Source organism: Protomyctophum parallelum (genome assembly GCF_964188405.1).
Source record: "Protomyctophum parallelum genome assembly, chromosome: 23".
Lineage (NCBI taxonomy): Eukaryota > Metazoa > Chordata > Actinopteri > Myctophiformes > Myctophidae > Protomyctophum > Protomyctophum parallelum.
Window position 1 is genome coordinate 33,667,971 of NC_139715.1, and position 19,805 is coordinate 33,687,775.

Sequence of the window (19,805 nt, forward strand, 5' to 3'; positions counted from 1 at the left end):
GATTATTTTTATCCGAACGATAACAAAATATTGAGGCTAAATATCTCATCAAATGGTGGTCCGTGTGTGGGCTCACAGGCAGACGAGATAATTAATAATTAATCAGACCAGTCAGTGTGTGTCCAGTGGAAACCTCGTATGAATCTGATCTCAGGTCAGAATGGGTTATAATCAGACCAGTGTGTGTCCAGTGGAAACCTCGTATGAATCTGATCTCAGGTCAGAATGGGTTAAATAATTCCTCTTTCCCCCCCCCCAGTGTGTAGCCATGGCCCCCGAAGGGTGGCGGCGGTGATGACACCGACACTGGAAGAGGACGGTGGTGATGACACTCTGACATGCAGTTAGGTCGTTGACTGCCTGCTGTCACGACCACAGGATCTGTGTGTGTGTGTGTGTGTGTGTGTGTGTGTGTGTGAGTGTGTGTGTGTGTGTGTGTGTGTGTCAGAGGAAGAGTAGACGAGAGAAGCTATGCCGAGGAGGAAGCAGTCGAACCCACAGCCGGTGAAATGTGAGTCCATTCTTATGTGATGATGATGATGATGATGATGATGGTTATCCGCAATTCACAACACTAGATCTTTTTTTCTTCTTTTTTCTTCTCCAATAATGTTGAATCCATTGTTGCAACCCTAAACCCTAAACCCTAAAAGACAAGTCTTTCTTTTTTTATATAATATTTCTTTATCCCACGATTTTGTTACCCATTTTTCACCCCCTGTGTCAATCATCTAATAATGTGATCCTGGGCTCTACACACCCTCCACCAACCTAGTCCCCATATATGGGGGACAAGGGGAGAGCAACCTAGTCCCCATATATGGGGGACAAGGGGAGAGCAACCTAGTCCCCATATATGGGGGACAAGGGGAGAGCAACCTAGTCCCCATATATGGGGGACAAGGGGAGAGCAACCTAGTCCCCATATATGGGGGACAAGGGGAGAGCAACCTAGTCCCCATATATGGGGGACAAGGGGAGACCAACCTAGTCCCCATATATGGGGGACAAGGGGAGAGCAACCTAGTCCCCATATATGGGGGACAAGGGGAGACCAACCTAGTCCCCATATATGGGGGACAAGGGGAGAGCAACCTAGTCCCCATATATGGGGGACAAGGGGATACCAACCTAGTCCCCATATATGGGGGACAAGGGGAGAGCAACCTAGTCCCCATATATGGGGGACAAGGGGAGACCAACCTAGTCCCCATATATGGGGGACAAGGGGAGAGCAACCTAGTCCCCATATATGGGGGACAAGGGGATACCAACCTAGTCCCCATATATGGGGGACAAGGGGAGAGCAACCTAGTCCCCATATATGGGGGACAAGGGGAGACCAACCTAGTCCCCATATATGGGGGACAAGGGGAGACCAACCTAGTCCCCATATATGGGGGACAAGGGGAGACCAACCTAGTCCCCATATATGGGGGACAAGGGGAGACCAACCTAGTCCCCATATATGGGGGACAAGGGGAGACCAACCTAGTCCCCATATATGGGGGACAAGGGGAGAGCAATGGACTTTAACTCATGCTTCCTTCATGCCTGAGTGTCCAAGTTGCTCCTTTTACACCTGACAGGGGGGAGTTTCCCTGGTTGGACGTAGCGCGTGGAAAGGAACACGTTATTCCAACCAGTTCCTTTCCCTTCCATCAGGCGCCCCGGCTGGCCAGGGCGAGGCAGTTTAGTGACCAGGATTGCTGCATGTTTTTTGTGAGGGTACCTACCCTAGGGGACGACAAGTCTTTCTTGACTCCTATCTGATTTTATTACAAACACGCACAAACATTGCAGCTGTACGGAAAGCTTGAATTATCCTCTTTTCCAGGTGATTTTTTTTCTAAGCGTTTTGGAGGTTGGAAAGCTCTCGTTGGGAAATGACACTCGCGGGTAATCCTGCGTACCGCCTGTTTTGAAATTGCATTATAATGCAGGAGGCAGCGGGACATTGCGTTATATGGCAGTGAGACATCATCATCAAACCAGGAAGTTATGCGGGAACGCCTACTGAGTGCCAAAGAATGACTTACTTTCTAGCCTTGACAGCTCATACATCCACACAGAGAAGTCCAATATGATTGCATTAACACATTTAGTACAGGAAGTGCCTTCAAAATAAAGGCTATAGAGTGCCAGAGTTGTCTGATCGCTTTTACTTTGAAAGCCATGAAACAGGAAACACTTGCCTAAAAAAGTTGACTTTACAAAGGGACCTCACATCCCCGATCATCTTAATATATTGTTTTACGCTCCAAAAAACGAGACGGATGAGGAGCAGAAATGAAGCGCCAGCATATCGATCCATTCATCACCACGGAGAGCGCCCTGGATTAGGAGATACGAGTCATTCTTTCCGCCGCGCTAACATGGGAGTCAATGACAAGCTAATAGTTGCACTGAGCGTTAGCATACGGCAAGCGAAAAGCGAAATACCAAAAAGAAAAAATTGGAAAAATTCTGAATATTCTTATCTCGCCCCGCGTCGCTGGGACGTCGCTAGGACGTCCTCACACGTCAATAGTACTAATATTTCGGGATCCTTATGACGTTCTCAGACGTCCTATGTATAGAATCTGTTAAACGACGTTAAACAACATTAAACTCACTTTGCCACTCCATTTCCCACTCACTTTATGCATGCGCATGTAGAGGATATGCATAGTACAGTGAGTGGCAAAGTGAGTTTAGCATTATTTAACCCTTTCTGACCTGAGATTCATACGAGGTTTCCACTGGACACACACACACACTGGTCTGATGAACCCATTCTGACCTGAGATCAGATTCTAAAAATGTCAGTCGTTATTCGATTTAAAAAAAAAATAGCAGACCTACAAGCTCGTAGCGCGCCACTCGGTGGCGCGATATGAGCTTGTAGATCTGCTATTTTTCAATAGGTAAAGCATAACATGATGCTATAACACCAAAATGGGTTCCCGTTCAGAATGGGTTAATGCAATCAGATAGGACTTTCCTGTTTGGACATAATGGTCTGTCAAGAACAGAAAGTCGTCATTTTTTCCTGACACTCTTAACTTCCGGGTATAATGATGATGTCACAGGCATATATATAACCTCTCTGTGTGCGCGGCTGACATGGTCCTAGTGTCCACCTCTCTGTGTGCGCGGCTGACATGGTCCTAGTGTCCACCTCTCTGTGTGCGCGGCTGACATGGTCCTAGTGTCCACCTCTCTGTGTGCGCGGCTGACATGGTCCTAGTGTCCACCTCTCTGTGTGCGCGGCTGACATGGTCCTAGTGTCCACCTCTCGGTGTGCGCGGCTGACATGGTCCTAGTGTCCACCTCTCTGTGTGCGCGGCTGACATGGTCCTAGTGTCCACCTCTCTGTGTGCGCGGCTGACATGGTCCTAGTGTCCACCTCTCTGTGTGCGCGGCTGACATGGTCCTAGTGTCCACCTCTCTGTGTGCGCGGCTGACATGGTCCTAGTGTCCACCTCTCTGTGTGCGCGGCTGACATGGTCCTAGTGTCCACCTCTCGGTGTGCGCGGCTGACATGGTCCTAGTGTCCACCTCTCTGTGTGCGCGGCTGACATGGTCCTAGTGTCCACCTCTCTGTGTGCGCGGCTGACATGGTCCTAGTGTCCACCTCTCTGTGTGCGCGGCTGACATGGTCCTAGTGTCCACCTCTCTGTGTGCGCGGCTGACATGGTCCTAGTGTCCACCTCTCTGTGTGCGCGGCTGACATGGTCCTAGTGTCCACCTCTCTGTGTGCGCGGCTGACATGGTCCTAGTGTCCACCTCTCTGTGTGCGCGGCTGACATGGTCCTAGTGTCCACCTCTCTGTGTGCGCGGCTGACATGGTCCTAGTGTCCACCTCTCTGTGTGCGCGGCTGCGCCAGGGGGTCAGTCAGCCAGATATTTCGTGAAGCCTCATTTGAAATCGGTAGTTCATATAATGGCCTGTTGTGGCGCTGGACTGGACCCAAAAAGCCCCATAGCTCCATAGAGGCCCATGTATTTTGGCCCAACTTCACCTAGACTGTATTACCTTAATAAACATGGTCATGAATACTTTCTTCTTCCAGTCACTAGTTTAAAGTCTCATTTCTAATGTCATGATATTCTTTTTGGAAAATTATGGTCCCATTAATTAAAATAATTACCATAAAGTCGCGTATGTTCTGAGGGGAGTGGCTACCGTTACCGTCTATGATCGGGATTCCCCTCCCACTCAAGAGTCTTCTCCTCCCACTCGAGTCAAAATAAAAACCAACGGAGAAGAAGGGGGGAAGTCCCGCCTCGTTGTCTGGGCAGCCAATGGCCAGCTGGACCCAAACGGAGCCAGCCAATGGCCAGCTGGTCCAAAACGGATCTAGAAAGATGGCGATTTACAGTGCATTAGAATGCAAGGGATTTCAGGCTTCATTTTACGTTCATGTTAGACCCGGGGAACGCTTTGTCCATATTTTTTACAGTCTATGGGCTGCGCGCACGTGTGTTATCTCATGGTCAACGTCCCCGGCTCACTCGGACTCCCGTTTCCTCTCTCTTCCTCGTCTCTGCTTTCCTGTCTCCCTACTTCCTGTCGGGTCCTCCTCGGCACTCTGTGTGTGTGTGTGTGTGTGTGTGTGTGTGTGTGTGTGTCAACCTCTGACCCCGGCCCTCCTCCTCCCGACGCCCCCCTCCCTTCTGGTCGCTTGTCCTTCCTGTCCCTCCTTATCTCTCCTCTTCTCTCCTCCTTCTGCTTTTTCATTTAACCCATTCTGACCTGAGATCAGATTCTATAAATGTCTTCTACACATCCTGACAGTTTTCCATTCTGACCTGAGATCAGATTCTATAAAATGTCTTCTACATCCTGACAGTTTTCCATTCTGACCTGAGATCAGATTCTAAACATGTCTTCTATATCCTGACAGTTTTCCATTCTGACCTGAGATCAGATTCTAAACATGTCTTCTATATCCTGACAGTTTTCCATTCTGACCTGAGATCAGATTCTAAACATGTCTTCTATATCCTGACAGTTTTCCATTCTGACCTGAGATCAGATTCTATAAATGTCTTCTACATCCTGACAGTTTTCCATTCTGACCTGAGATCAGATTCTAAACATGTCTTCTACATCCTGACAGTTTTCCATTCTGACCTGAGATCAGATTCTAAAAATGTCTTCTACATCCTGACAGTTTTCTGAAAAAGCCTATGTTTCTATGTCAGTCGTCAGACCTACAATACCCGGGACCCTCAAAGTCAGTTGGTGCCGTGTTGTGAGCTTGTAGATCGGCTATTTTCACTACTTATTTTATTCATGGAATTTTGTTTGTATATATATAAAAAGTAAAAAAACAATCTATTGAAAACATGTATCTTTTTTAATGTATGAAAAGAAAAAGGGATTTTCTCTCAAGTTTGACCCCACTGTTTGAGAAACGGTGCTCTGTTCCATCACCACTGTTTGAGAAACGGTGCTCTGTTCCATCACCACTGTTTGAGAAACGGTGCTCTGTTCCATCACCACTGTTTGAGAAACGGTGCTCTGTTCCATCACCACTGTTTGAGAAACGGTGCTCTGTTCCATCACCACTGTTTGAGAAACGGTGCTCTGTTCCATCACCACTGTTTGAGAAACGGTGCTCTGTTCCATCACCACTGTTTGAGAAACGGTGCTCTGTTCCATCACCACTGTTTGAGAAACGGTGCTCTGTTCCATCACCACTGTTTGAGAAACGGCGCTCTGTTCCATCACCACTGGTGCTGCCAGATCTTGGCGAGAGAAACAACTTAACCCATTCTGACCGGGCACCCATTTTGGTGTCAGCATCATGTTATGCTTTAGCTATTTAAAAAATAGCAGATCTACAAGCTCATATCGCGCCACCGAGTGGCGTGATACGAGCTTGTAGGTCTGCTATTTTTGAAAAATCCAGGAACGACTGACATTTTTAGAATCTGATCTCAGGTCAGAATGGGTTCATCAGGACCAGTGTGTGTCCGGCGGAAACCTCATATGAATCTGATCTCAGGTCAGAATGGGTTCAACAAGCTACCGGGTCTATGAAAACGAGGGACTAACAGAAGGGACTATAATAGCTCCACATGAGTGTTGTTTTTGGCAGCAAATTTCTATTTTAGTTTTAGTCATTAGTCTCTTGAATAGTTTTCACTTAGTTTTGGTCACATTTTAGTCACCTGGAATGTGTTGGTGTTTAGTCTAGTTTTAGTCGACTAAATGTCATACGATTTTAGTCGACTAAATCTACAGTTGATTTAGTCGACTAAAATGTGTTTTGACAGGCCTTGATGTCGTTGTAATGACATATTTTACACTTTGGTTGCAGCGCGACGCGTTGTGAGATTGTATATCTGCTATTTTCAGCATGCAACCCAGCATGAAACTGGATCCCTTGTCCACTAGTCCCTTACTAACATTTTAGTCTAGTTTTTATTTGTTGACGAAATTGTCAGTATATTTAGTCTATTTAGATCTACAAGCACTATGAGCTTGTAGATCTGCTATTTTTCAATAGCTAAAGCATAACATGTTCCCTTACGGGGGTCCATTTGGTTAAATTTTTTACGCTCTCAAGAGTTAAATCCAAGTTAAACATCTGTATTACTTGGAGAATGTATAAGAACTTTTGAGCCTTGCCACCCATATGTTGGAGTGTTGTGGGTTTTCTGCTTTTGCAGAAAGTCTCCTGTGGTACCAACATCGATACAGCATGGAATTATGGACATGATCTTACCCACAACGACAACAAAATAGTCTAAGTTTTTTGCTTCTACGGCCCAACAGCCTGGAATAAACTTCCATTCGAGCTCAGACACGCACCCTCTGTAGACATTTCTAAATCTCAACTCAAGACTCACCTCTTCACTCTTGCTTTTAGTTGAGTTTTACTATGTACGTTCCTACCCTGCCCTGACTGATTTGCTGCATGTGGTGTTTTTATTTATTTTATGTTCTTATATTCAATTTTGTTCTCTGCCATTGTTCTATCATTTTAACTACTTGTGTTTTATTGTATTTTATTTTTGTGTCCTGCCCTGTGAAGCACTTTGAGCTGCATTTATGTATGAAAAAGGAACTGTTTGGAATAACGTGTTTCTTCCACGCGCTACGTCCAACCAGGGAAACTCCCCCCTGTCAGGTGTAAAGGAGCAACTTGGACACTCAGGCATGAAGGAAGCATGAGTTCAAGTCCGTTGCTCTCCCCTTGTCCCCCATATATGGGGACTAGGTTGGTCTCCCCTTGTCCCCCATATATGGGGACTAGGTTGGTCTCCCCTTGTCCCCCATATATGGGGACTAGGTTGGTCTCCCCTTGTCCCCCATATATGGGGACTAGGTTGCTCTCCCCTTGTCCCCCATATATGGGGACTAGGTTGGTCTCCCCTTGTCCCCCATATATGGGGACTAGGTTGGTCTCCCCTTGTCCCCCATATATGGGGACTAGGTTGGTCTCCCCTTGTCCCCCATATATGGGGACTAGGTTGCTCTCCCCTTGTCCCCCATATATGGGGACTAGGTTGGTCTCCCCTTGTCCCCCATATATGGGGACTAGGTTGGTCTCCCCTTGTCCCCCATATATGGGGACTAGGTCGGTCTCCCCTTGTCCCCCATATATGGGGACTAGGTTGGTGGAGGGTGTGTAGAGCCCAGGATCACATTAGATGATTGACACAGGGGTGAAAAATGGGTTACAAAATCGTGGGATAAAAAAAAATATATAGGAAAAGGGTTGAAAACAACTGGTCTAAAGTGACTGAGTTACGCTAATATTTGTGTGTGTGTGTGTGTGTGTGTGTGTGTGTGTGTGTGTGTGTGTGTGTGTGTGTGTGTGTGTCTGTGTGTCTGTGTGTGTGTGTCTGTCTGTCTGTCTGTCTGTCTGTCTGTCTGTCTGTCTGTCTGTCTGTCTGTCTGTCTGTCTGTCTGTCTGTCTCTGTCTGTAGTTGAGACAGAGGATGGAGCGGTGGTCTGTGAGCCAGGTTGTCTGGTGCTGGAGAGTGACTTCCTACTGAGTGGAGAGTTGGAGTTCGGAGACTCTGAGATCATGGGCCTGGACCGAGACGCAGGTCAGTGACACATTTAATGAAAACATTTTTGCACACACGAAAAAAGAAATAACCGAAAATCAGCTATTTTCACCACTTGGTTGGTACAACAATGTATGAAATAATAGTGGTTGAACAATGGCGTCATCCCGTCTCCCATACATAGATGATGACCCTTTTTGTTTGAGTGGTGCAACCACTCCAAGGAACAGCAATGTCCGTGTTCGCCTATGTGTTAATGAGTATGACTATTAGTACCAGTAGGGGCGCTGTTGTGCCAGAAACAGAGAGAGAGATAGTGCTGTACTGTTGCCTGCTAATGAGAGAGAGAGAGAGAGAGAGAGAGGGGAGTTGCACCACTCAGTTCACACGGGCATGACGGTGTTCTCTCTAAGCGTGACGTTTCTTTAAACAGGCATGACGGTGTTCTCTCTGAGCGTGGAGGAGGAGGACGATCCCACGGCCAGCACAGACTCCTCCTCCTTCCCGGCGTTCCTCTCCTGCAAGGGCTGCGGACAGCTGCTGGGGGACACGCCCCTAGGGGCGGGGCTCCACCTCGGTACGTTTACTTTAACCCATTCTGACCTGAGATCAGATTCATAACGAGGTTTTCCACTGGACACACACTGGTCTGATTAACCCATTCTGACCTGAGATCAGATTCTAAAAAAATTCAGTCGTTCTTCGATTTTTCAAAAATGGCAGACCTACAAGCTCGTAGCGCGCCACTCGGTGGCGCGCTATGAGCTTGTAGGTCTGCTATTTTTCAATAGCTAAAGCACGACATGATGCTGACACCAAAATGGGTTCCCGCCCAGAATGGGTTAACCCCTTTTGGTGTTCTATTAAAACACTTATAATTTAGCTATTGAAAAACAGCAGATCTACAAGCTCCTAGCGCGCCACCGAGTGGCGCGCTAGGAGCTTGTAGGGTCTGTTATTTTTTTTTGAACAAATCGTGAAAATGTGCCTTAAATCTTTGCATAGATATTCTTTCGGTAGACCCTGATAGATAGACCCTGACGAAGACCTTTTGGTCGAAACGCGTAGGTCCTGTTATTTATTTGCCTTGCTCATCATCAAATAAACTAAATGAACTGGATTATTTTCTTTTCAAGTCTGCAATTCACAATTTGACAAGCAGTACTACTTGGAGGAAGGATACCTTTTGTCTATATTCTTTCGGTGGTTCAGCTTTTAACTCAAATCTTTGCTTCTGGAGGGTCCCTGGAACAACATATGTGACCAGATTTGACTGAGAGACTGCCATCTCGCACATTCCAGCTTTTCACCAGAGGAGAAAAACCTTTTTTTTTTTCAAAATGACTTAATAGCACAGGCAGACTCTTCACATACTAGAGCATGTCTGAAATAAGTGTCAAAGCTGAAATTGACATGTAAATATGAAAAAAATGCTTAAACATGTAGCCATTGTAATGTTAGAGACCACAGAAGACATGTAAATATGAAATAAAGGCTTAAACATGTAGCTATTGTAATGTTATAGAGACCACAGAAGTGAACCTTTCAAGCCTGTTTTCTCAACTCGCTGTTTTCTGCAAGACATTACTCTATAAGCCATATCTCCAAAACTGGTGGGTCAAACTGAACAACCAACTGAACAACCAATATGTCCATTTGAAGCTATGATTCCCTGCTTTGAAAACTAAATTAAAAAAAAATCCAATGGCAGTCTCCCAGTCAAATTTGGTCACATTTTCAGATGGGGGGTCGCCGGCATAGTACATATATAATTATTGGGGTCCTTGACATGAAATATTGAGAACCACTGATGTAGAAACATGAGGTTTTTCAGAAAAAAATACATTTAAAAAAAGGCATTGTTTTTTTTATTTCGACGTCTGGCCTAAATGGGTTAATTACGTTTTTTGTTGTCAGCAGCAAGTGCCGCCCGCGTCATCAGCTTGTATATCTGCTATTGTTCAGTAGATAAAGTTCCATCAGCTTGTATATCTGCTATTGTTCAGTAGATAAAGTTCCATCAGCTTGTATATCTGCTATTGTTCAGTAGATAAAGTTCCATCAGCTTGTATATCTGCTATTGTTCAGTAGATAAAGTTCCAAACATGAGCTTGTATATCTGCTATTGTTCATTAGATAAAGTTCCAAACAGATGGTTAAAGTGGTTAAAAAGCTACAGTGACACAGATGGCCTTCCAGGTCTGAGCATTTCTGACTAGAAGGCTTTCTTACCTTTTATTTGTAGTTGTTACCAAAAAGGTCGAGGTGTTATTTGCTTGTAGGTCTGCTATTTTTGACTATCACTGACATAGAAACATGAGGTATTACTATTACAGAAAACTGTCGGGATTTTTTTTTAATGTCAGGCCTGAATGGGTTAAGTGACTTTTAACCCATTCTGGGGCGGGAACCCGTTTTGGTGTCAGCATTACGTTATGCAAGCTCGTAGCGCGCCACCGAGTGGCGCGCTACGAGCTTGTAGGTCTGCTATTTTTTTAAACTGTGCAGGATTTAAGAAATTTTTTAGAATCTGATCTCAGGTCAAAAAAATGCATTAAAGAACCACCATTCATCTGTGCGTTAGAATCTGATCTCAGGTCAGAATGGGTTAACACTCTTATGTCTTCTCTCTCTCTCTGAAAAGGGGCGGGCCTGGACTTGGGGGCGGGCCTCTACTGTCTGACGTGCGGCGAGGAGGAGGGCATCCACGACGACGCCGACGACCACCGCGCAGCCGGAGGCGGCGACGACCACCTGTCGCCGCCCTACGGGCCGAACACCGCCGCCGCTCTCCCCGACGACAGCGTGGCTGACGGCGGCAGGAGGCAGCGGCGCCAGGGCAAGGCGCCGCCGCCCGGGGGCGTCTACGGTAGGGCTGCGAATCTTTAGGTGTTCCATGATTCGATTCCGATTCTTGGGGGTGACGATTCGATTCGATTCAAAAACGATCTTTCCGATTTTTACGATTTTTCTCGATTCAAAAAAGATTTTTTTTTCCCGATTCTAAAGCAGTTTTATTTTATTTTATTAAAAACAATTAAATAGAATTTTAGCATGATCTACTCCAGTCTTCTGGCGTGAAAGCAGATTACATTTAGTAAAAAGCTTGTATGATTGTAAAGGTTTTATCAACTGAATGATTTAAACACACAAAAGGTTAAATCCAAGAGTAAGAACATGTCTCATTTATTTAGCTTGCACAAATTTGAACCAGTACAAAAGTTACAAAATCTCTTCTCACTCAATACCAGAACAATACATTAGTATTAAAACAGGTGTAAAATAAATACAATTGGCAGGCTTAGCTTAGCTGGTAGTAAATGCACCATGCAGAAACCCAGGCCATAATGCATTGCATGCACAGGTACATTTTGTGCAAGAAAAAAAAAATAGATTTTTGGAAAATGAGAATTGATTCTGAATCGGACGGCATTAGAATCGCGATTCTAACTCTAATCGATTGTTTTGACAGGCCTAGTCTACGGCGAACCCACGGCCGCCGGCGGCGGGTCGCCCCCCTCCTCCTCCTCCTCCCGGCTGTACGCGTGCGTCCTGTGCGACTTCTCCTCGCGCTACTCCAACCACCTGAAGCGCCACATGCGCACGCACGACGGCGAGAAGCCCTACCGCTGCCCCCTGTGCCCGTACGCCTCGGCGCAGCGCGTCAACCTGCAGAGGCACGCGCGCACGCACACGGGCGAGAAGCCCTACCGCTGCCCGCAGTGCGCCTACGCCTGCAGCTCCATGGGCAACCTGCGCAGGCACCAGCGCATGCACGCAGACGCGCAGACGACGCAGACGACGCAGACGCAGGAGAAGAATAGCCACCGCGCGCGCGAGAAGCGGAGGGCGCGGAGGAAAAAGGCAGACGCCGAAGGAGACGAAGGTAAGCTAGCTAATGTAAAGTCAACTTTTTTTTTTTTGTGGATTGTTTCCGGGTCGGGGGTTTCAGAGTAAAAGCGCCCAGACAACTCTGGTACACCAGAGCTCTTATTTTGAAGAACTTCCGGCACCGATTGTGTTTTAACCCATTTTGACCTGAGGACGATTTGAGTTTAAAAATGTTCGCTCTGAAAGAATATATATTCAAAGATTTACACCAGGTCCAGGTGTTATTTGTAGTTGTTACGTCCCCACCAAAGAGGTCCAGGTGTTATTTGTAGTTGTTACGTCCCCACCAAAGAGATCCAGGTGTTATTTGTAGTTGTTACGTCCCCACCAAAGAGGTCCAGGTGTTATTTGTAGTTGTTACGTCCCCACCAAAGAGATCCAGGTGTTATTTGTAGTTGTTACGTGCCCACCAAAGAGGTCCAGGTGTTATTTGTAGTTGTTACGTCCCCACCAAAGAGGTCCAGGTGTTATTTGTAGTCGTTACGTCCCCACCAAAGAGGTCCAGGTGTTATTTGTAGTCGTTACGTCCCCACCAAAGAGGTCCAGGTGTTATTTGTAGTTGTTACGTCCCCACCAAAGAGGTCCAGGTGTTATTTGTAGTTGTTACGTCCCCACCAAAGAGGTCCAGGTGTTATTTGTAGTCGTTACGTCCCCACCAAAGAGGTCCAGGTGTTATTTGTAGTTGTTACGTCCCCACCAAAGAGGTCCAGGTGTTATTTGTAGTTGTTACGTCCCCACCAAAGAGGTCCAGGTGTTATTTGTAGTTGTTACGTCCCCACCAAAGAGCTCCAGGTGTTATTTGTAGTTGTTACATCCCCACCAAAGAGGTCAAGGTGTTATTTGTAGTCGTTACGTCCCCACCAAAGAGGTCCAGGTGTTATTTGTAGTTGTTACGTCCCCACCAAAGAGGTCCAGGTGTTATTTGTAGTTGTTACGTCCCCACCAAAGAGGTCCAGGTGTTATTTGTAGTTGTTACGTCCCCACCAAAGAGGTCCAGGTGTTATTTGTAGTCGTTACGTCCCCACCAAAGAGGTCCAGGTGTTATTTGTAGTTGTTACGTCCCCACCAAAGGGGTCCAGGTGTTATTTGTAGTTGTTACGTCCCCACCAAAGAGGTCCAGGTGTTACTTTGTGCAAAAGTGCATTATTGGCTATTTCCCCTAATATAATCCCTCAATGGGGGTTGGGTTTTTGTGCTAATTCCCTTATTTACATCGAAATAAGTAGTAAAGTCTGCCGCTTGGGATACTATTTACATTAGGAAGGGAGGATATGTATACAAAAATTTTGATTTTTGAGCGATGTCATGGAAATAAGCGAATTAGCACAAAAACCCAATGCCCCATTCAATTCAATGCATTTCAATTCATTGAGGGCTTATGGTAGGGGAAATTGCCAATACTGCGCTCTTGCACAAAATGGTGGCGACGTAACGACTACAAATAAAGGTAAGAAAGCCTTCTAGTCTGAAATTCTTCTTTTAAGTTTTAAGTTACAGTTACAGATTGTGTTAAACCCATTACATCCTGAGACCAGATTATACAAAATGTCTTCTAAATCCCAAATAGCTATGTTGTCAAAAATGTCCGCCACAAACCAACATGGCGACGACCCCCTGCTCTTCTCCACTAGTCCATAACAATTTTAGCCCAGTTTTAATTAGTTTGACGAAATTGTTTAGTCTCGGTTTTATTCACCACAGCTTTGTTTTTATTTTAGTTATTATTATTATTATTATTGGCCTTGGAACGTCTCGGGATCCCCCCAGGAGGAAGTCACTAATGTTGCTCTGGAGGAGAGGGAAGTCTGGAGCTCTCTGGTGGAGCTGTTGCCCCCGCGACCCGACTACGGATAAGCGGTTGAAGATGGACGGATAGTTTTTGTTTAGTTTCCGTCAGTGAACGGTAGTCGTCAAACACACACCTCACATTTGTTTGAAGAGAGAGGGACGGACAGGGCAGGGCAGGCACGGGGGCCTACTGTACATGTTACTGTACGTGTGAGAGTATCCTTTCATGTTACTGTACGTGTTAGAGTAAAAAAGGGGAAGAGGAGGAGGAGGAGGAGGAAACTGAAAGGCTGTGAAAAGAGGAAGAGGAACTGGTGCCTCGACGCGGTCGACTGCTTATCCAACTCACGGTTCACTGCTTATGTAGTGCACTGGTTCCTCAAAGTGGGGTCCGGGGACCCCCAGGGGTCCTTGAGGGAGTTCCACTGGGTCCCGGGGACCCCCAGGGGTCCTTGAGGGAGTTCCACTGGGTCCCGGGGACCCCCAGGGGTCCTTGAGGGAGTTCCACGGGGTCCCCAGCTAAATGATAATTGGGAACCAAATAACTTGAGAACCGTTTGCCCCACTGACTTAAAATTCGACACACCCACAGGGAGGGCAGTGCCCGGTGTCGAGTCAGTCGGACCCGCGGTTGTCCAGAACCGCCACAAAAGGCCTCTGCCCGTGCTCTGGACAGGGGCCCCTGGTGCTCTGGAGACAGGGCCCCCTGGTGCTGTGGACAGGGCCCCCCTGGTGCTGTGGACAGGGGCCACCCTGGTGCTGTGGAGACAGGGGCCCCCTGGTGCTGTGGAGACAGGGGCCCCCTGGTGCTGTGGACAGGGCCCCCCTGGTGCTGTAGACAGGGGCCACCCTGGTGCTGTGGAGACAGGGGCCCCCTGGTGCTGTGGAGACAGGGGCCCCCTGGTGCTGTAGACAGGGCCCCCCTGGTGCTGTGGAGACAGGGCCCCCCTGGTGCTGTGGAGACAGGGGCCCCCTGGTGCTCTGGACAGGGCCCCCCTGGTGCTGTGGAGACAGGGGCCCCCTGGTGCTCTGGACAGGGGCCCCCTGGTGCTGTGGACCGGGCCCCCCTGGTGCTGTGGACAGGGGTCCCCCTGGTGCGTCACAGAGTCTCTGGAGAAAAGAAAGGCCAACATTAAAATGAACTTGTTTTGTTTTGTTCCAAACAGGGCCGAGCCGGGGGAAGGCTCGCCTCCCCTACCTGGACCACGTGGCGGTGGTGTCGGACCTGACGCTGCGAGTGACCCAGGACTCGGCCTCGTACCTCCAGACCCTGGGGGGTCTCCAGACCCTGGGGGGTCTCCAGACCCTGGGGGGTCTGGGCTCGCCCTCCGCCCCACTGCCTGACCTCCTGTTCCCGCTGTGCTGTTCCCGCTGTGGCCTCGCCCTGGAGGAGGAGTTGGGGGAGGAGGAGGAGGAGGGGGAGGAGGGGGGGGACGGCGGCGGACAGGTGTGTTGTTGTTTTTTAGTTTTTTTTAAACCTTTTTTGAACGGGTGGGTCACGTCGTAGGGCATCACGGTACATATCGTAATTGTTACAAGTCATTTGTTACATTTCTTATTATTAACTTAATAATTTAATTAATTCACAGTGTAACGGGTCTTACAGTTCCAGGAGAGTAAGGGCCCTGGAACAACATATTTTCAGATGGGGGTCCGCAGCCAAATGCAGATAATTCTGTATCGATTGAGAACCATTTTCAGAAAACTGATTTAGAAGACTTTTTTTTTTTGTTTTTAATCGGCCTCAGGTCTAAATGATTTAAACTAATTGGATTAGAAGAACTAGAACTACAACTAAGAACTAGAACTACAACTAAGCTATAATGAAACTAGAACTACAACTAAGCTATAATGAAACTAGAACTACAACTAAGCTATAATGAAACTAGAACCTCAACTAAGCTATAATGAAATAACTAACCTTGTCTCCAGGTGTGCCGCGGTTGCTCCGCCGACCTCCTCCTCCTCCTGGACAAAGACTCGCGCCTCGACGGCGCCCCCTGCAGCCCGGAGTCTTCCCCGGCTCGGAGGACCAGGCGGAGGGGGAGGGGGGAAGCTGGCGGCGGCGCCGCGGGCGCGCCCACAGACAGGATCTACCGCTGCCCGCACTGCCCCTTCCTGTCGCACTACCCCAACCACCTGGCGCGCCACGCGCACACCCACTCGGGCGAGAAGCCCCACCGCTGTCCGCACTGCGCCTACACCTCGGCGCACCTGGACAACCTCAAGCGCCACCTGCGCGTGCACACGGGCGAGAAGCCCTACCAGGTATGGGTTCAGATGTTTTACTGTTTAGGGCGAGAAGCCCTACCAGGTATGGGTTCAAATGTTTTACTGTTTAAGGGCGAGAAGCCCTACCAGGTATGGGTTCAGATGTTTTACTGTTTAGGGCGAGAAGCCCTACCAGGTATGGGTTCAAATGTTTTACTGTTTAGGGGAGAGAAGCCCTACCAGGTATGGGTTCAGATGTTTTACTGTTTAGGGGCGAGAAGCCCTACCAGGTATGGGTTCAGATGTTTTACTGTTTAGGGCGAGAAGCCCTACCGGGTATGGGTTCAAATGTTTTACTGTTTAGGGCGAGAAGCCCTACCAGGTATGGGTTCAAATGTTTTACTGTTTAAGGGCGAGAAGCCCTACCAGGTATGGGTTCAAATGTTTTACTGTTTAGGGCGAGAAGCCCTACCGGGTATGGGTTCAAATGTTTTACTGTTTAGGGCGAGAAGCCCTACCAGGTATGGGTTCAAATGTTTTACTGTTTAGGGCGAGAAGCCCTACCGGGTATGGGTTCAAATGTTTTACTGTTTAGGGCGAGAAGCCCTACCAGGTATGGGTTCAAATGTTTTACTGTTTAAGGGCGAGAAGCCCTACCGGGTATGGTTTCAAATGTTTTACTGTTTAAGGGCGAGAAGCCCTACCGGGTATGGGTTCAAATGTTTTACTGTTTAAGGGCGAGAAGCCCTACCGGGTATGGTTTCAAATGTTTTACTGTTTAAGGGCGAGAAGCCCTACCGGGTATGGTTTCAAATGTTTTACTGTTTAAGGGCGAGAAGCCCTACCGGGTATGGTTTCAAATGTTTTACTGTTTAAGGGCGAGAAGCCCTACCAGGTATGGGTTCAAATGTTTTACTGTTTAGGCCTTCTAGGGCGATAAGCCCTACCAGGTATGGGTTCAAATGTTTTACTGTTTAGGCCTTCTAGGGCGATAAGCCCTACCAGGTATGGGTTCAAATGTTTTACTGTTTAGGCCGGGCGAGAAGCCCTACCAGGTATGGGTTCAAATGTTTTACTGTTAAGGGGCGAGAAGCCCTACCAGGTATGGGTTCAAATGTTTTACTGTTAAGGGGCGAGAAGCCCTACCAGGTATGGGTTCAAATGTTTTACTGTTTAGGGGCGAGAAGCCCTACCAGGTATGGGTTCAAATGTTTTACTGTTTAGGCCTGACGTCTTTTAAATGTAAAACCTCATGTTCCTGTTTCAGTGGTGCTCAATATCTCATGTCAAGGATGGATATGTAATTGGCCACCGACCCCCGTCTTTTCAGCTTAGGTCTTGCCCAGGGTGCTTGTCCACTAGTCCCTTCCTAACATTTTAGTCTAGTTTTTATCTGTTGATAATATTGTCAATGTATTTAGTCTTAGTTTTAGTCATCATAGCTTAGTTTTCATTTCGTTTTCCATTTAGTTTTCGTCAGTGGAAAAAAAGGTCTTTTTGGTCTTAGTTTTAGTCTTAGAAACCAACACTGCACTAAAGCCTGTTCTTCTTCCCAGGTCTTAGTTTTAGTCTTAGACACTAAAGCCTGTCCTCCCCAGTGGTCTTAGTTTTAGTCTTAGTTTTAGTCTTAGACACTAAAGCCTGTTCTTCTCCCCAGTGGTCTTAGTTTTAGTCTTAGACACTAAAGCCTGTTCTTCTCCCCAGTGGTCTTAGTTTTAGTCTTAGACACTAAAGCCTGTTCTTCTCCCCAGTGGTCTTAGTTTTAGTCTTAGACACTAAAGCCTGTCCTCCCCAGGTCTTAGTTTTAGTCTTAGACACTAAAGCCTGTCCTCCTCCCCAGGTCTTAGTTTTAGTCTTAGACACTAAAGCCTGTCCTCCTCCCCAGTGCCCGTCCTGCAGCTACGCCTGTGGCAACCTGGCCAACCTGCGGCGCCACGAGCGCATCCACTCGGGCGCCAAGCCCTTCCAGTGCGGCGTGTGCGGCTACTCCTGCAACCAGAGCATGAACCTGAAGCGCCACATGCTGCGGCACACGGGAGAGAAGCCCTACGCCTGTGGCGAGTGCGCCTACACCACGGGACACTGGGACAACTACAAGAGGCACCAGCGCAAGCACGGCCACAACACGGACGGCTGGGACAAGCACGACGACCGCGGGGCGGGCCCCACGGGGCCCGGCTGGGGGCCCACGGGGCCCGGCGGGGGTACCGGGGTGGCTGAGGAGGAGGAGCCGCTTTCGGAGGGACAGAGGCAGGCGGGAGGAGGAGGAGGAGGCGGGGTCCCGTGTTAAGGTCTATTAATAGTCTGGATTTTCGGTGGTGAGGTGACCACCGCTCCGGTGGTGAGGTGACCACCGCTCCGGTGGTGAGGTGACCACCGCTCCGGTGGTGAGGTGACCACCGCTCCGGTGGTGAGGTGACCACCGCTCGGTCCCCGCCGAAAGTCCAGACTATGAAAGAGCCTTTAGCGTGACGTGTCCGCGCACGTGGACAAATTAATGTGTCCCTGGCAAAGACTTGGGGGCCCTATTTTCGTCAGTGCCTAACCCCTTCATGCCTTCTAAACCCCTAACCCCTTCATGCCTTCTAAACCCCTAACCCCTTCATGAATTGTCGATCTACAAGCTCAAAATGTGTCGATGCAGATCGGCTATAGAGCGTCGCAGTCCTGCCCCCTTTCAGAACGACGAGTGGCCCAGGAAATGATTCTCCGTTCTTTTTCTCCATAGGCTTTTCAAAAAGTATTTATATAAAGACGGTTACGCCGCGGACAAAGACAACTCGGATCGTGACAAATCATGACGATAATTACAATGTTTTGGGGCCGATCAAATAATTTATAAGAAGGAAAAACAAAACAAATAGTGTTGTCTCCTGCCTTCATTTTCTTCTTTCTAATTATTTGATCGGCCCAAAACATCGTGTTCATTGTCATGATTTGTCACGATCCGAGTTGTCTTTGTCCGCGGCGTAACCGTCTTTAAATAAATACTTTAAGAAAAGCCTATGGGAGAAATGAACGGAGAATCATTTCCTGGGCCACTCGTAGTTCTGAAAGGGGGAGGGACTGCGAAGCTCTATAGTTGAACAAATTTTAAATGTTTTTTCAAAATGTTAAAAAGGTATATAAGTTTAGAGATAAGGGGTATAAGGTGCTTGAAAATATAAGGCTCCTTTTCTTGTCCGTGGCAAAGTTCATTTTTTTCTTTTTTACAGTTAAGGCGCGGGCAGAGACTGACCGCGTGTCGTCCACCAATTACTGAATGTCAAGTCATATTCTCTTCTTCAGGATAAATATGTACGGCACTGATTTACTGAGACACTTTGGCACATTATGAGTCCCCCCCCCCCCCCCCTCCCCGTCCCCCCCTCAGAGTTACAGACCTGTTGTGGTCCTTTGAGGCTATGATGATCTCTTTATGTATTTTTACTATATATTATTGTCTGTGGTAAAAACAAATATTAATTTTGTCAAATGTCCACCACCTCAAGCCAACATGACCCACGTGTTGGTGAAGACGGTGTGTGTGTGTGTGTGTGTGTGTGTGTGTGTGTGTGTGTGTGTGTGTGTGTGTGTGTGTGTGTGTGTGTGTGTGTGTGTGTGTGTGTGTGTGTGTGTGTGTGTGTGTGTGTGTGTGTGTGTGTGTGTGTGTGTGTGTGTGTGTGTGTGTGTGTGTGTGTGTGTGGACGTACCTACGCCAGGGTTCCTTGTACTGTGGTCCTTACCAACCCGTCATATCGTCGCAGTGACCGATTGAAGGGGCGCCGTTTCAAAGACCCTCTAGATCAGTGGTTTTCTGTTGAAGGCCGTTTCAAAGACCCTCTAGATCAGTGGTTTTCTGTTGAAGGGCCCTTTCAAAGAGCCTCTACATCAGTGGTTTTCCTTTGAAGGGCCCTTTCAAAGAC

General features: G+C 47.7%; 1 protein-coding gene across 1 annotated transcript; it reads left to right on the forward strand.

Annotated features, from left to right (window-relative positions):
* The first annotated feature begins 274 nt into the window (after positions 1-274).
* On the forward strand, positions 275-18,398 carry LOC310854034 (zinc finger protein 513-like). Its single transcript, XM_083758510.1, has 8 exons — positions 275-511; positions 7,927-8,049; positions 8,444-8,587; positions 10,655-10,879; positions 11,483-11,896; positions 14,856-15,136; positions 15,622-15,957; positions 17,786-18,398. Exons 1-8 carry the CDS (start codon positions 472-474, stop codon positions 18,188-18,190), a joined length of 1,968 nt encoding a protein of 655 aa, XP_083614636.1. The 5' UTR covers positions 275-471; the 3' UTR covers positions 18,191-18,398.
* Positions 18,399-19,805: the final 1,407 nt, after the last annotated feature.

Excerpts from the sequence above, each read along its gene's own strand:
- LOC310854034 (XM_083758510.1), top strand. The coding sequence starts at position 472 with ATGCCGAGGAGGAAGCAGTCGAACCCACAGCCGGTGAAAT. Across the intron at positions 8,588-10,654 it reads AGGGGCGGGGCTCCACCTCG|GGGCGGGCCTGGACTTGGGG; the intron begins GTACGTTTACTT and ends CTCTCTGAAAAG. Across the intron at positions 15,958-17,785 it reads CGGGCGAGAAGCCCTACCAG|TGCCCGTCCTGCAGCTACGC; the intron begins GTATGGGTTCAG and ends CCTCCTCCCCAG.